Source organism: Zophobas morio, unplaced genomic scaffold, assembly GCF_036711695.1.
Source record: "Zophobas morio isolate AGI-343-1 ecotype UQ-CSIRO unplaced genomic scaffold, CSIRO_AGI_Zmor_V1 ptg000021l, whole genome shotgun sequence".
In the NCBI taxonomy this organism is placed as follows: domain Eukaryota; kingdom Metazoa; phylum Arthropoda; class Insecta; order Coleoptera; family Tenebrionidae; genus Zophobas; species Zophobas morio.
Window position 1 is genome coordinate 8,950,044 of NW_026972126.1, and position 12,414 is coordinate 8,962,457.

Below are 12,414 nucleotides of genomic sequence, written 5' to 3' on the forward strand. Positions count from 1 at the left end.
AAAACTGAACCGTAGTGTAAACGCCTTTGATATGCCTACTCGAAAATAAAGATGAACATCAAACAGGTACTGTAACAATTTTTTATTCGGTTGTTTATTACTCATTACTTTAATACTGAACATTTGCACAAAATAAATTAAATAAATAAATAAACAAGTTAGGTTTAGTAGTCTAGTAAAGTAGAACTGGCCAACGATGACTTTTCAAACAAACGTGGTTTGTTACAACCAATTCCGGTACATTCGTTGCATTGGACCTTGTGCGTCCTACCATAACTTCCACTTTTCATCATTAAGGTGACGATATTTTTCATTAAACCGCAACCATATAACGGCATGCAGCCTTTAACGACTACGTCGTTGGCACCTAATCAACAAAAATAAAGATTTGTTTGTGTTATTTGCTGCGTTGATTGGATCTTACCTCTATCAACTGTAAGCGAAAAGCAATGGAAGTTGATATTTGGGGGCAACATTGGGTTGGTTATTCCTCGCATTCGTAGAACATCTTTCATATATTCCTGACAATTTTGCAACTGGTGTTTGCCGCTTTGAGGATTTTTGTTTCGTAGCGTTCTTAGATCTGTAGTATAGCATTCCAAAGCGAAAACTGTAAACCGCCAAAAAACACAATTTTCGGTAAAAGTAAATTTTGACAATAATAGACTTACCATTATATAGGGATATAATCACAAAGAGGGTTATAACAATATAATTCTTAGCCATGTTAGGTACACTTTCGTCTTCTTAAACGTTGAACTATTGACCACCATAACATCTTCAAGAGTTTATATAGTTAAAAATTATGGGGAAAACTAGAAAGGTTATCTTGATTGTGGTTACGGCTAATCCCAAAATATTATCTAATAACATTTTGCATCAGTGGGAAAATTCAAAAACCCAAAATTTTCTAGTTACAAGAATTGAAATAAGATAATGTAACCAGAATCACTTAAACAACGTAAATAAAAATATGACGGGAGTACTGACTGAACTTTGCACTGAAGATTTAATGCGTTTTGATAAAATAAAGCAGGAACGGATTTGAGACATTGACCGTAGAATTTAAAAATATCCCGTGCAGCAGCACTTAGCATAAATTGATACATTTTGAAAAGTGCAGTAGTTAAAAATTCATGAACATTTGACAGTTATTTTACTACAAATTTTAATTAAAATCACAGCATAGAATAAATCTTAATTATAACCAGTTGTTTCGACAAAAACATTTTTAACATATTTGTTTCTTACGCAACAAATAAAGTTATTCCGTACCATATAATTAGTAAATACAAGCAGTACCAAGAATCTAGAAACGAATTTTTAAATGAATTGCGTCACTACTTATTTAAAACAGAATGGAAAAACTAATTACCCTTTTATAATTTCAAATGATCAAATAAATTAAATTCCAAAAATGTTCAAAACATTCGTGGTTAGTCAAAAAAAATCTTATTATTTTTCGGGGCACTTTATTGTTTTGTATTTATAAATATGCAAACGTAAAAACAAAAAACATATTTCTTAAGCTTTCAAAGTGTGTTATTATTGGGGCAGATGATTGTGAAAGGAAAGAAACGAACGAAACAACAATATAAAATAAGGTAACTATAAAAATAAAATGAAACGGAACAGTTAATAGAAACAATCAATAATCTCTATTATTTTTGCAAAGATACTTCCAAATTCCGAAACCGAGAGAATTTTGTTCAAATTTCATACTCCAGCAGTTTCAGCTTTCATAAAACTACTCAAAATATGAGACCTCATCACAATTCTTAACATACGCACTCTAAAGCCATAAAAATTCGGAAAGAATCTTCAAAATATACACGTATACATCGAAAGAATGCGACTATTAAGCACACAATACGTCGTTAACTAAAACAAGCGGCGTTGGCTAAAAAGTATACATTTGAAGAAATTTGAAGGATTTTCTTTCCTCAACACAGAGGACGCGATTATAATTATTTATTTCATACTTGATCAAATTCTGATATTTCTCCGCTATAATGAGGTTTTTTAAGCGCCTTTAAGAACATATAAATCAATGACGAACTGCTCATTTTCTTAGACGAGAAAGTTATTTCATGCGGTGAACGTTTGTTATTAAAATAAATAAAAACTCTTACCAAATCCAGTATATAAGCAAACATCACATCCTCGCTCACTGCTGTCACTTTGTTTGCAAGTTTCCAGTCTTTAAATAGCTTAAATTCTTTGTTGTGGCAATCGCAACGTCTTGTTCAAAACCATTTTTTTAAATTAATTAATAATAATAGTAATTATTATTATTTTGCTATTATTAAGTGTAGGCGGGCACAACATTACTGTATTCTCAAATTTTCGCGAAAATAGGGAGGGTAAAATATTATACATATGACGTAATTTGGATTTTGTTGCGCAAAGCTGGATGCCTGTCGTAAAAAATTAATACAGATTCATAAACTACAACTATAGGAGTGTGTTATTTTATAAAATGTAATGGAATTCTTGCTAGAGCGATTAGACACATTTTGGTTAGCGTTATACTATCTACATGATATTCCTAAAACACATAAAATATACGAACAATCGGTTGCAAAACTTGATAAACTAATAATATTTTTAGGGGAGAATTATTAACTTAAACCATAAGGTCAGGAACACAGAACTACGGGAAGGTGAGATTTGGTTGATGATATTTTGAAATGTCACCAGTTCTTTGGAGCGAATCGGCAGCAAACTTTGTTTGATGCGTTACTTCTGCAAATGTTTATGCAAATTTAATTGATGTGTAATAATAAATATTGTGGTTACGATGCGGCATACACGGCAGGTAATTTCATATACTAAAATAAATTAATTAGCCCTCAATGGTTTGTATAGACGTGATTATGTCAAGAAATTTTCTAATAAATATCATCACAGACTGCAGACGACACATTGACGGCAGACAGACGGAAACGAAGCACCTATTTTTCCATACTCTAGGAGTCATGAAACATCGAGAAAACATGAATCTAGTCTGTCATTCTTTCTCGATGATTCTGCTCTACTGACAGGAAGGCTCAAAACACCTGCCGCCGATTATACTCTCTAACCGATTTTCGCAAAACAGGCCAGCTATTCGTAGAAGCTACGCGTTTCACACGGACGCGACTCTCCCCATTAATTTTCAATTCAGCATCTATTTGGGCAAATGACAAAACCGCAAAATTTAACTAGAAACCGTCTGTTCCGTTTTCGCCCACGCTCCTGTTTTAATTAAGTTCGAATTCTATTCCTTTCGAATTTATAACGATAACTTTACGACTATTAGAATTACAAGAAATGAAGCAAGCAGCATTTAATTACGCCACACTTTATCAGCAGTTTTAAACAACAAAGAATTTACATGCGTTTAAATTATGCTTTAATTCGAGTTACTGAGTAAATCACAATGTGTTCGCAGATTACACATTCAATGCGATCAAAATTACAATAAGCTGCGCCATCGAGAATAAATGTTCAAATTCAAGGCGCAAAAAATATTATACCTACAAGGGAATAATTAGGTCTGCGATAAACTGTTAAACCTGTAATGAGGTGAGAAGCCACGCAATGTGGATCCAGAAACTTCAGTTATATTATGATAAATAAAAGAGTGAAGTCTGAATACGTGAATTTCCTGACACACGTGGTTTATATGAACAGTTTCATGACTGTTAAATTGTGTTAGAACCAGGAACCGTTAAAAATCTTAACATAAACTGTAAATTTACAAACAATAAACACAATAACACGTGTTGACAGCATCGTCAATTTTACACATTTCAGATCAGAAAAACATTAATAATAATTACGCTCGTTGGAGTTTTTAAACAAATGTCCTTTTATGAAGTTACAAACTAAGTTTAACCTACCTTTATTTTTCACCTCGCTTCCTTCTTACATTGCCAACCATCTAACTACCACCAAATTTCTCTACCCTAATTTGAAGATCTCTTAATTTTTTAAATTTCAGATGCGGTTTCGCGACATTTTTTTTTTATTTGAGCGCGAAATTTTAATTCAAACGGGGATACCACAGTATATTCTTATATATTCTTCCTATATAGTGACGTTTTTGTCTGATTTCATTAATTACTTGTCCGTGTCTCAACGCCGTAAAGAACGTTGTAAAGATCCCTAGAATCCTGATTCATAGATTGTTCAGATTCATATTATTTACATAGCATTTTTCTTATTTTGTTAAAAATGTTAATATTTTTTCTCATAGGAGACTACATAAATAAAAAGTGATTATGAAATATCGTATTTCAAATTGGCTTTGGAAAATCTGTCACTACACTTTCGGAAGTATATTGCAATCTATCGTTCGACCTAAATTATTGGTTGCCTATCCATCAGGCAAAAACTACACTGAAAAAAGCTTCCGAAAGTTAATTTTAAGACATTTGTTTATCTCAGACATAAAACTGCGAATGGATGATTTCATCGTTTTCAACTTCTCGTAGCTTCTAGAGTATGAAAAATCCGGTCTCCCGTTTCTATCGATCCTTATAAAAATTTAGAAATATTTTTAAAATATCGCGTAACTGACACAACGTACCTAATGAAAATTTGTCTAACCGTCACCAAAAATTTTACGACGTCATCCTAAAATTTGGTAGCTAAATCCTGTTTAAATAATGTGAATAATGTGCTCTATATGTATGATTTTCGAAACTACAAAATCGACTGCTCTCAATTTTTTTGTTTTAGAATCAACGGACTGAATTGTTTGAACTCTTAACAAGATATTAAATTTAATATCGTCTTCGTCTAAGTTTATTAAGTAAATGTTTGTCAGAGAATGCACTTAGAGATGCAAAGTTTGTGCTTCAGTTAATATATTTAGAATTGTTTATACAAGGTGTTAAAAATTAAATAATGACTCAGTTAACTTTATTGATTAAACAAAAAACGGTTTCTTTAATTTTCCCAAAATTCTAGGAATACAAAATTTTCATTTTAATATTATTATCATCAAAATAATTTAATGTTCCTTAGACGGAGTTTCTCTCGCCTATAAATTATAGTACAACATATCCAGGATGTTCGCAGAATTTGATCCCTATAAAAGTTAAAATAAAGATGTGTGTGGTGTTACAGTATAGTTAAAGAAGCGAGTTTTTCCATTACATTGTGACCTCATAAACATTTTAACAAGGACACGTATATCAATTTGTCTATATGCAATGTATTCTCAAAGTTTCGGACAATGGGGCGAGCCGTTTTAGATTTGTTCAATAAAATATACTGCCTCATTTAATAATTTATTTGATTCACGCTTTATAAGCTGTTTTAAACAATTTTAATTAATGAGACTGATATTAACTAAGCTAATATTGGGTGGGTGCAAATAAGAAAAACACCAACCTTAGCCAAAAATAATAATGGAAATTTTACTATTTAGTAAACTTTATGCTAACATCGTCAATATTTACAGTACGTAAGTTTGCACAATTACCAACCGCAAACCAGGTGATGGACTTAATTATAACCATCACTGTTACTATTACTTATTATTATTCCTTACATACAATAGTTCTAAAACTTGTTGTAAAACAATTACGTAATACATTGTGTCACGATTAAAAATAACAAAAAAAGATTCTAGTTAGTTTTATTACCTCTACAACAACTTATGCTTCAAATAAATTAACAACAAATTAAGATTAATACATATGCAGGACGGCCAAGAAAACACCAATTACGCTAACCCACGTAACTTTTGTTACAGATCCGGTGTTACACATATCCGAATCACAGACATGACAATCAAAACCATTTGGGCAAGCCACATTACCACTACCATCGGGGACAACACATTTTCTGATAGCTTTAGTCTCATCGGAAGTTCCTTCAAAACAAGTCAATGGATTTAAAAATGAAAAAAGGACAGCAACATACCTTTCCTGATTTGCTTCAGACATTTTGAAGCGTTAGTCTTTCCGCATTTAATCGAATCGGCTTTGCCTACTTCGCATTCGGAGGTCACAGGATTACACTGGTAGCATTCTAATGTGTCGTCGGCAACTGGAAATAGCAAAAGGAAAAATAGAGATGATTAAGAAAAATTCAATCTATTTTCGGAACAACCGGAACAGAACGGGCACTATTATTAGCAACACCTATTGTTAATAAAAACGACAGAAAGTTTACTCACAGGTTTCACAAATTGCCAAACAGAGGACAGCCAAAACGAGAATTGCTTTCATTTTTGAAATACCTAATACAACACTGTCGGTGATGGTAAGTATGGATTGTTTATGTGGCGGCGCGGAACTGAAGTGTGTAACCTACTTCGTAGACTAGGTGGTAGGGAGCTTAAGTCTTAAGACGTCATGTGGCATGTGACCATATGGTCCACTTAGTGTTTTGGTTTGTTGAATGAATTTACACCACTAAATTTTATTAGATGTATTATTGCAGAGCGGCATTAAAGACAATCGTTTAAAGACGGTGGCATCTGTTGGCAGCTCTTGCGTGCGTAGTAGAAGCGAATGAAATTTTAAGGCCGGCTCTGTACTTTTAGGTGGTGTCATCCGTGTATTTTTAGAACGATGTTTTGATGTAAATTGTTTTTGTTTACATAATACAACTGAATGTGAGTAATGTAATGGTTGTGGAGGCAACCAATATTACACGTCTGCACCACGGAGCGTCTTCATCATATTTAAAACAAAATTTTATATGGATATTTTCTTTTAAAAGCTCGCTATTGAAAACTAGACTTGTGCAACATTATTGTTAATTTGTCGCTTTCTTTTAATTCATTTCATATTTTCTCGACGTTTTTCTGCTCCTAGGATTTGCAAAGGTACTTCTCCCGTTTCACTTTGTCTATTGGCGGTTTTCTTAAGCAATAATCTTCTAACTACTGGCTAGATTACTCTGAAATTCTAGCTGTACCACTGTAGGATTATTATATAAATCCAACTTATTGTTTCCTTACGTACCTATGTAGATTTAATAAAAAATCTAAACTTTAGAAAGGTAAATAAACAACGTGTATTGTATTGTTTAAAACTGATGTAGGTATTAATAGAACCATCTTTCATAATTTATTATAACACCACTTTTTTAATTAAACGTTGTTTGGCAAAATAATAATTATATAACTGGCGTTACAATTTGAAAATTAAGAAAAGGTCAGGCAAGGTTTCGAGTTATTAGATTTTATTATGGTATGATAATTGTGTTCTGTTATTATGAATTTTGTTTACTTCAAGTGTTAAAAAGATAGGTACCTATCTGCTATTCTTAAAATGTTTAAAACAAAGTCTTAAAACTTCAAAATAAAAGCAGACATATCAGTAAATGTTATTATTCCGTGAATGATTGTTATTTACATAGTCTGACCGGGCCAAAGTGATAAACTTGAAGTTCCTCATGCATAGACAGCGTATTTATTTCCATGGAATTTTTTATTACAGAACCGGACACTATACGTCATTGCTGAGATAGTTACATACTAACTAGGAGTATTTATTTACTGAAAAATTATTTAGCTCTTAAAGAAGACAGGTGAAACTGTTAACGTTGTGATAACCCAAACATCCCGCCTCAAACTGATATGTGAAAAAAATTTGAAAAACCCGCGAAAGTTTCAAAAATTCAAAAATTTGGCCTTGGTTGTGATCGTCCAACAAAATGGAACCCTAAATTGTGTTTGTTTTTTTTTGTGGCGAAGCTATTGAGACAAGTCGCGAGCGTCACGTCATCCCGACCGCTCCCCTGACTTATATTTAAGATCCGCCTCTTTTGTGAAGATGGCGCGATAAATCCCTCTAGCTCGACTAGGAACCGCGTCCTCCGCTTCTGTGACTTGTTTCTGTATTATTTACCCCAAGTCCATTTAAAGAGGACCCGGGTGGGTTAGTTAGCTCCATGATTGCCCGCCACACTTGCCTCTGGGCGTTGTCTTTGTCTTGTCTCCTGTAATTGAGCCTCTGGTCTGTTGGAGACATAATGGAATAAAATTAAAAAAAATAAAATAAAAAATAAATGTTCACTTTCTATAACTGTGACATTAAACTACAATCGAACAACTATCAAAGTTTCAAAAGTGCAATATACAACATTTAAATTCGCCATACACTCTCGTGAAATTTTTAACAGCACAGAATTCTCATCTGAGATTAAAATTGGACATCAGACAATTTATGTGACGGAAATATTAATCAACAAAATATTTACGTGGTCAGAAAACTAGTAAAGATTTATCAAAACAAACAAAAAAGATCTTACGTTCAATTTAAAGTATAGAGCAAAGAAAATTACTGAGGCTAAAATTGCGAGACAGAGAAAAATTGTAAAGCTAACAAACTTACATGAGGTTAATAGTTGCCACACTTTATCCATGACTTAAACACAGAACTTACATGATGTTAAATTTTGCCATACTTTATCAACGATTCAAACAAAGAATTTACATGGTGTGAAATTATGCCATACTTTTTTCACGTTAGTATTAAATTGTAACACATTTTTTGTTCTTTACTTTAGATTGATGATAGTCTAAATAGACTACTAGAAAATGGAATAATTGGACCTGCAACAAACTATTAAACCTGTAAGAAATTATTAAAGCCCTCGCGTTTTTTTAGAATCCAGGAGGGTATGAATTTAACCGTAAACTTTCAAGGTCCTTTTCAAAATGGATCAACGATTAAGTTAGTTTTAAATACCATGTTGTGTGGTGTGGTATTAATTGATGGATTTTGATCGTATTAAATATGTCTTTATTTTTTTGTTGGTGTGTAACGTGGGGGTTCGGTTCACAGGATACTCTGTAAATGCGATTTGATATAATTAATAACTTGAAATAATACATGATTTAACATCATGTAAATTTTTTGTTGTTTAAAGTTGTTAATAGAATGTGCCATAGTTTAATATCATTCAAATTCCTTCTTAACTGGAATTCTTGAGTGTGGCGTAATTAATTTTAGTAATTTGAATACTCATTTCCCCACCGTTATTAATTTGAGAGAGATAGAATTTGAACTTAATTGAAATAAAGGGACAAAAGTTGGCGTGGCGAAAGCGAAACACACGATCTCTAGTTGTCTGCGGTTTTATGGTTGTCCCAATAGATGTTGAAATTGAGACTTCATGAGGAAAAAAACTTGTAAAACATGTTTTCCTGAATTCATTCATGCATCATGCTTTAATCATAATGTTACGAAATAGGCCCGGTACGACGCCTGTGGGTTTTCTAGTATCTGCGGCGATGATGGGTGACTCATCGTCGGCGACGGCGACCGGATGGCGTTCGCTTAAAAGCCTGGAAGGGGAAGTCACGACCGTTGCTCCAGAACAAGCCTAGACGCGGTTGAGTAGTTGACTAGCTTATATCTGGTCTGTAAAGTACAAAAATATACTATTTTATATAATTGAAATGGGATTCGTTATTGCAGTATGAGTATAAAAAGCAGACGATAGAAAACGGCCAACAGACGTCAGACGACAGAGAGACGAACAGACAGAATCGGGAAATCTATTTTTTCATACTCTAGGGGTCCTAAAATGTCGAGAAAACATGAAAATATCTATTTGCCCGATAAACCCCAGTATAATACTTCCTTAGTTTACACTTGGGAAGTAAATAATAAAACTGAACAGAAATTTTATACATGTTAATCAAACGCAAAAACAGTATAAAACAAAAAGAAGAGTAAGTATAATCTGTATTTTAAAATTCATCTTGACCGGCGGTTGTGAGAAACACGGATGTCTTCTTGTTTGCACTGTCTTGACGACGTCATCACAAAATTTTATTATATAAAAACTCACTCGAAACACACGTACAGCATGCTTCTTTACGTGTACTTTAACAGTTCCTACTTTAATTATTTTAAAGAGTAAAATTTGCAAAATCAAATTTTACAATTATTTGAAGAAGCTGATTTTGTTGCATTGTACTTCAGGAACTAGGTAAGTTCTGTTTAATATCTTTTACCAATTTTTACTTTAATGATTCCTGGAATATTATAATTTTTAAATCGACGTAGTCTTCCTAGGGGTGTTACACATCCACACGTCGTAAACGGTTCCTGCCAGTAATTTTGCCACTTTTCCAACTTAGGGGATAATTTTTTGTTCATTTTAGCTAAGAAAATTCTTCAAAACGAAGTCAATTCAATAAAAAATAAAATTAATAAACCGTTACTAAATGATACAGCAAATTTACAGTGACAAAATACATATAAATATACCTACCTATACAAGTTTCGACAGGTAGGGATCGATTACTAGGTACTAAACCGCGAGATTAAACCAAATAACTTTTTTTTTCTTGAATCTATGTGCATGTGCTTAGCATAATTTCGGAAATAATTAAGCTGTCGTTTTTGTCCCCGGTCTCCCTATATTTAATTCGAGGTTAATAAGTTGAGGTTAAGTATGCTGAAATATTTTATAATTAGTGAGTTATTTTAATTGTATTTTAACCCAACAACCTCTAAACTATCCTCTGAGATCCGTCTTTTTTAAGGTGTTAAAAATGTTTAAATGTAAAAAAGGAGCCTTCTACATCGCAATTTGTCACCGGGATATATTTAATTAAAATACGGCTGCAAGGTACTGTATGTAACACTGGTACCAGAGCCCATTCCTTCACAAAATTGATATAAAACGTCTAAATCAGGGCTTTTATTGAACACACGAGTCTACCCTTGTTGCTAAACAATTTCCAAATTCTCCTGGAAAACTTTTCAATACACTAACCGTAGTTTTCATTGTTCCTAAAGCCTTGTACAACTTAAGAGTTTCACTTTCTGACTAAACAATCATTGTTGGTAAACGTTCAAAATTTTCATGGATAAAATTCACTGTGAATGTTAGGTTTTAGCAAACCTTCGATAAAGTTTTTGTGAAAACATTGCAACACAGTCGACACTCTCTAGACACTAGGTACTAAATCAAAGGAAATAATACGTCACTGACTACAATTTAATTTCTAAAACTGGCAGTAAGAATTATGTACAAATAGTAAACAAACCATTATAAAAACAAACATAACAAAACAAACAAAAATGAAATATGGCGAATTATTATTGAAAAATACGCACAACAGTGGAATAATAAAACTTAATTGAACCACGACAACGTTCTTAAAATTATTTCTAAAGCTACAGTATTGACTAGCACTTTTGAGTACCCTTTTCGAATTTTCTTAACTTTCGACGTTAAATAAAAAATATAACTGACCCAATATCATTACGAATAAATAACTACAAATATTGCAGAAACCACAGCTGGCCAAATACAGTTCGTAATCAACGGTGATGAGCTTGACAAAGATGTAGTAGTAACAATGGGGTTCGCATTGCACAAACTCTGATTGCAGTTGAAGCATTCATACTCATTTGGACATCCAACGTATCCGTCTCGATCTGCGATTACACATTTTCTGAGAGCTTTAGATTTATCTGGTGAATCTAAACAACAGAGACAATATTATGTAATATTATAATAATTAGGTACCATACGATAACTGACGAGAAGTGCTTGCTACTAACCTTTTCTCACTTGTCTGCTGCATCTAAATATCGACATTGAACCGCATTTTATAACGTCTGCTTTGTTGTCCTCACATTCCTGTGTAGCAGGATTGCATTGATAACAATGCAAAACTGATGAAGTAGTTTCTGGAACTCTAATCTGGTCTAGGGTTAAAGATTCTAATAGCACTGGACACAATATATATTTTTAAATAGCATTTTGATTAAATACTTTTCAAACATGTCGCAACAGGTCCCCACTTACCCATATTTATAACACATGTCGAGTAAATTAATACATAAATAAAACACTTATTCATTTTCTTATTACTTTTACAAACTGGTCAGCCCGCAGTGTTGTTTGCTTGTGACACAACTAAATATTTTATAAGCAAAGTGAATTTCACATACTGGAAGGAAGGTCGTCGTGTGAGTGATAATATGTATACTGTGTTGTAAACTTCGAATTCAATGTTTCGCTAAAACGTTTACACACCTTATTTAAGTATTAGAAAAATAGAAATCGTTAACAGTATTAAACGGGGTTGTGGGTTTGTTTCTGGAACTGATTGTGTTAATCATTATTATTAATAAATGGATTCAATGGAAATGTTTAACACTTTTTTCGTTCTTAGTTATTTTTACGCGTCAAAATGGTGTACTTTATGGAATGTCTTAATTTAAATTTCTAAATAGATAAAAAAAAAACTTGCTATATTAAGGTGTATTAAGTTGAGGACATGGTTATAAATTTGCTGGAATCTCGTACATTGAAAGACAATTCAATGTCCTCTCCTTAATAAAAAAAAATCCACATCAAGAGTATTTTTGGTAACAATTTATTTCATGCTGAAATTAAATATCTGATTCAAGAAGTAGTAATGTCGGGGTACCAATTTTA

The 12,414-nt window shown here is 32.7% G+C and overlaps 3 protein-coding genes across 4 annotated transcripts; all 3 read right to left on the reverse strand.

Moving 5' to 3' along the window:
* Nucleotides 1-67: 67 nt before the first annotated feature.
* LOC135133019 (uncharacterized) lies at nt 68-851 on the reverse strand. Its single transcript, XM_064061248.1, has 3 exons — nt 672-851; nt 425-610; nt 68-367 (listed from the first exon to the last, which is right to left on the reverse strand). Exons 1-3 carry the CDS (start codon nt 724-726, stop codon nt 165-167), a joined length of 444 nt encoding a protein of 147 aa, XP_063917318.1. The 5' UTR covers nt 727-851; the 3' UTR covers nt 68-164.
* Nucleotides 852-5,613: 4,762 nt separating this feature from the next.
* LOC135132091 (uncharacterized) lies at nt 5,614-6,467 on the reverse strand. Its single transcript, XM_064060021.1, has 3 exons — nt 6,173-6,467; nt 5,917-6,042; nt 5,614-5,866 (listed from the first exon to the last, which is right to left on the reverse strand). Exons 1-3 carry the CDS (start codon nt 6,222-6,224, stop codon nt 5,682-5,684), a joined length of 363 nt encoding a protein of 120 aa, XP_063916091.1. The 5' UTR covers nt 6,225-6,467; the 3' UTR covers nt 5,614-5,681.
* Nucleotides 6,468-10,962: 4,495 nt separating this feature from the next.
* Nucleotides 10,963-11,947, reverse strand: LOC135132367 (uncharacterized). 2 transcript variants are annotated; one of them, XM_064060442.1, is made up of 3 exons: nt 11,779-11,947; nt 11,532-11,668; nt 10,963-11,450 (listed from the first exon to the last, which is right to left on the reverse strand). In XM_064060442.1, the coding sequence occupies exons 1-3, from the start codon at nt 11,793-11,795 to the stop codon at nt 11,230-11,232; spliced, it is 375 nt and encodes a 124-aa protein (XP_063916512.1). In that variant the 5' UTR covers nt 11,796-11,947; the 3' UTR covers nt 10,963-11,229. The 2 variants fall into 2 exon arrangements, with proteins under 2 accessions (XP_063916512.1, XP_063916511.1); XM_064060441.1 differs by having other exon boundaries at nt 10,964-11,450; nt 11,532-11,702.
* Between the last annotated feature and the right edge of the window lie 467 nt (nt 11,948-12,414).

Excerpts from the sequence above, each read along its gene's own strand:
- LOC135133019 (XM_064061248.1), bottom strand. The coding sequence starts at position 726 with ATGGCTAAGAATTATATTGTTATAACCCTCTTTGTGATTATATCCCTA. Across the intron at positions 611-671 it reads GATTATATCCCTATATAATG|TTTTCGCTTTGGAATGCTAT; the intron begins GTAAGTCTATTA and ends GGCGGTTTACAG. Across the intron at positions 368-424 it reads TTCGCTTACAGTTGATAGAG|GTGCCAACGACGTAGTCGTT; the intron begins GTAAGATCCAAT and ends TTTGTTGATTAG.
- LOC135132091 (XM_064060021.1), bottom strand. The coding sequence starts at position 6,224 with ATGAAAGCAATTCTCGTTTTGGCTGTCCTCTGTTTGGCAATTTGTGAA. Across the intron at positions 6,043-6,172 it reads TTTGGCAATTTGTGAAACCT|TTGCCGACGACACATTAGAA; the intron begins GTGAGTAAACTT and ends TGCTATTTCCAG. Across the intron at positions 5,867-5,916 it reads TCTGAAGCAAATCAGGAAAG|GAACTTCCGATGAGACTAAA; the intron begins GTATGTTGCTGT and ends CTTGTTTTGAAG.
- LOC135132367 (XM_064060441.1), bottom strand. The coding sequence starts at position 11,833 with ATGAATAAGTGTTTTATTTATGTATTAATTTACTCGACATGTGTTATA. Across the intron at positions 11,703-11,778 it reads GACATGTGTTATAAATATGG|TGCTATTAGAATCTTTAACC; the intron begins GTAAGTGGGGAC and ends TATTGTGTCCAG. Across the intron at positions 11,451-11,531 it reads CAGCAGACAAGTGAGAAAAG|ATTCACCAGATAAATCTAAA; the intron begins GTTAGTAGCAAG and ends TCTGTTGTTTAG.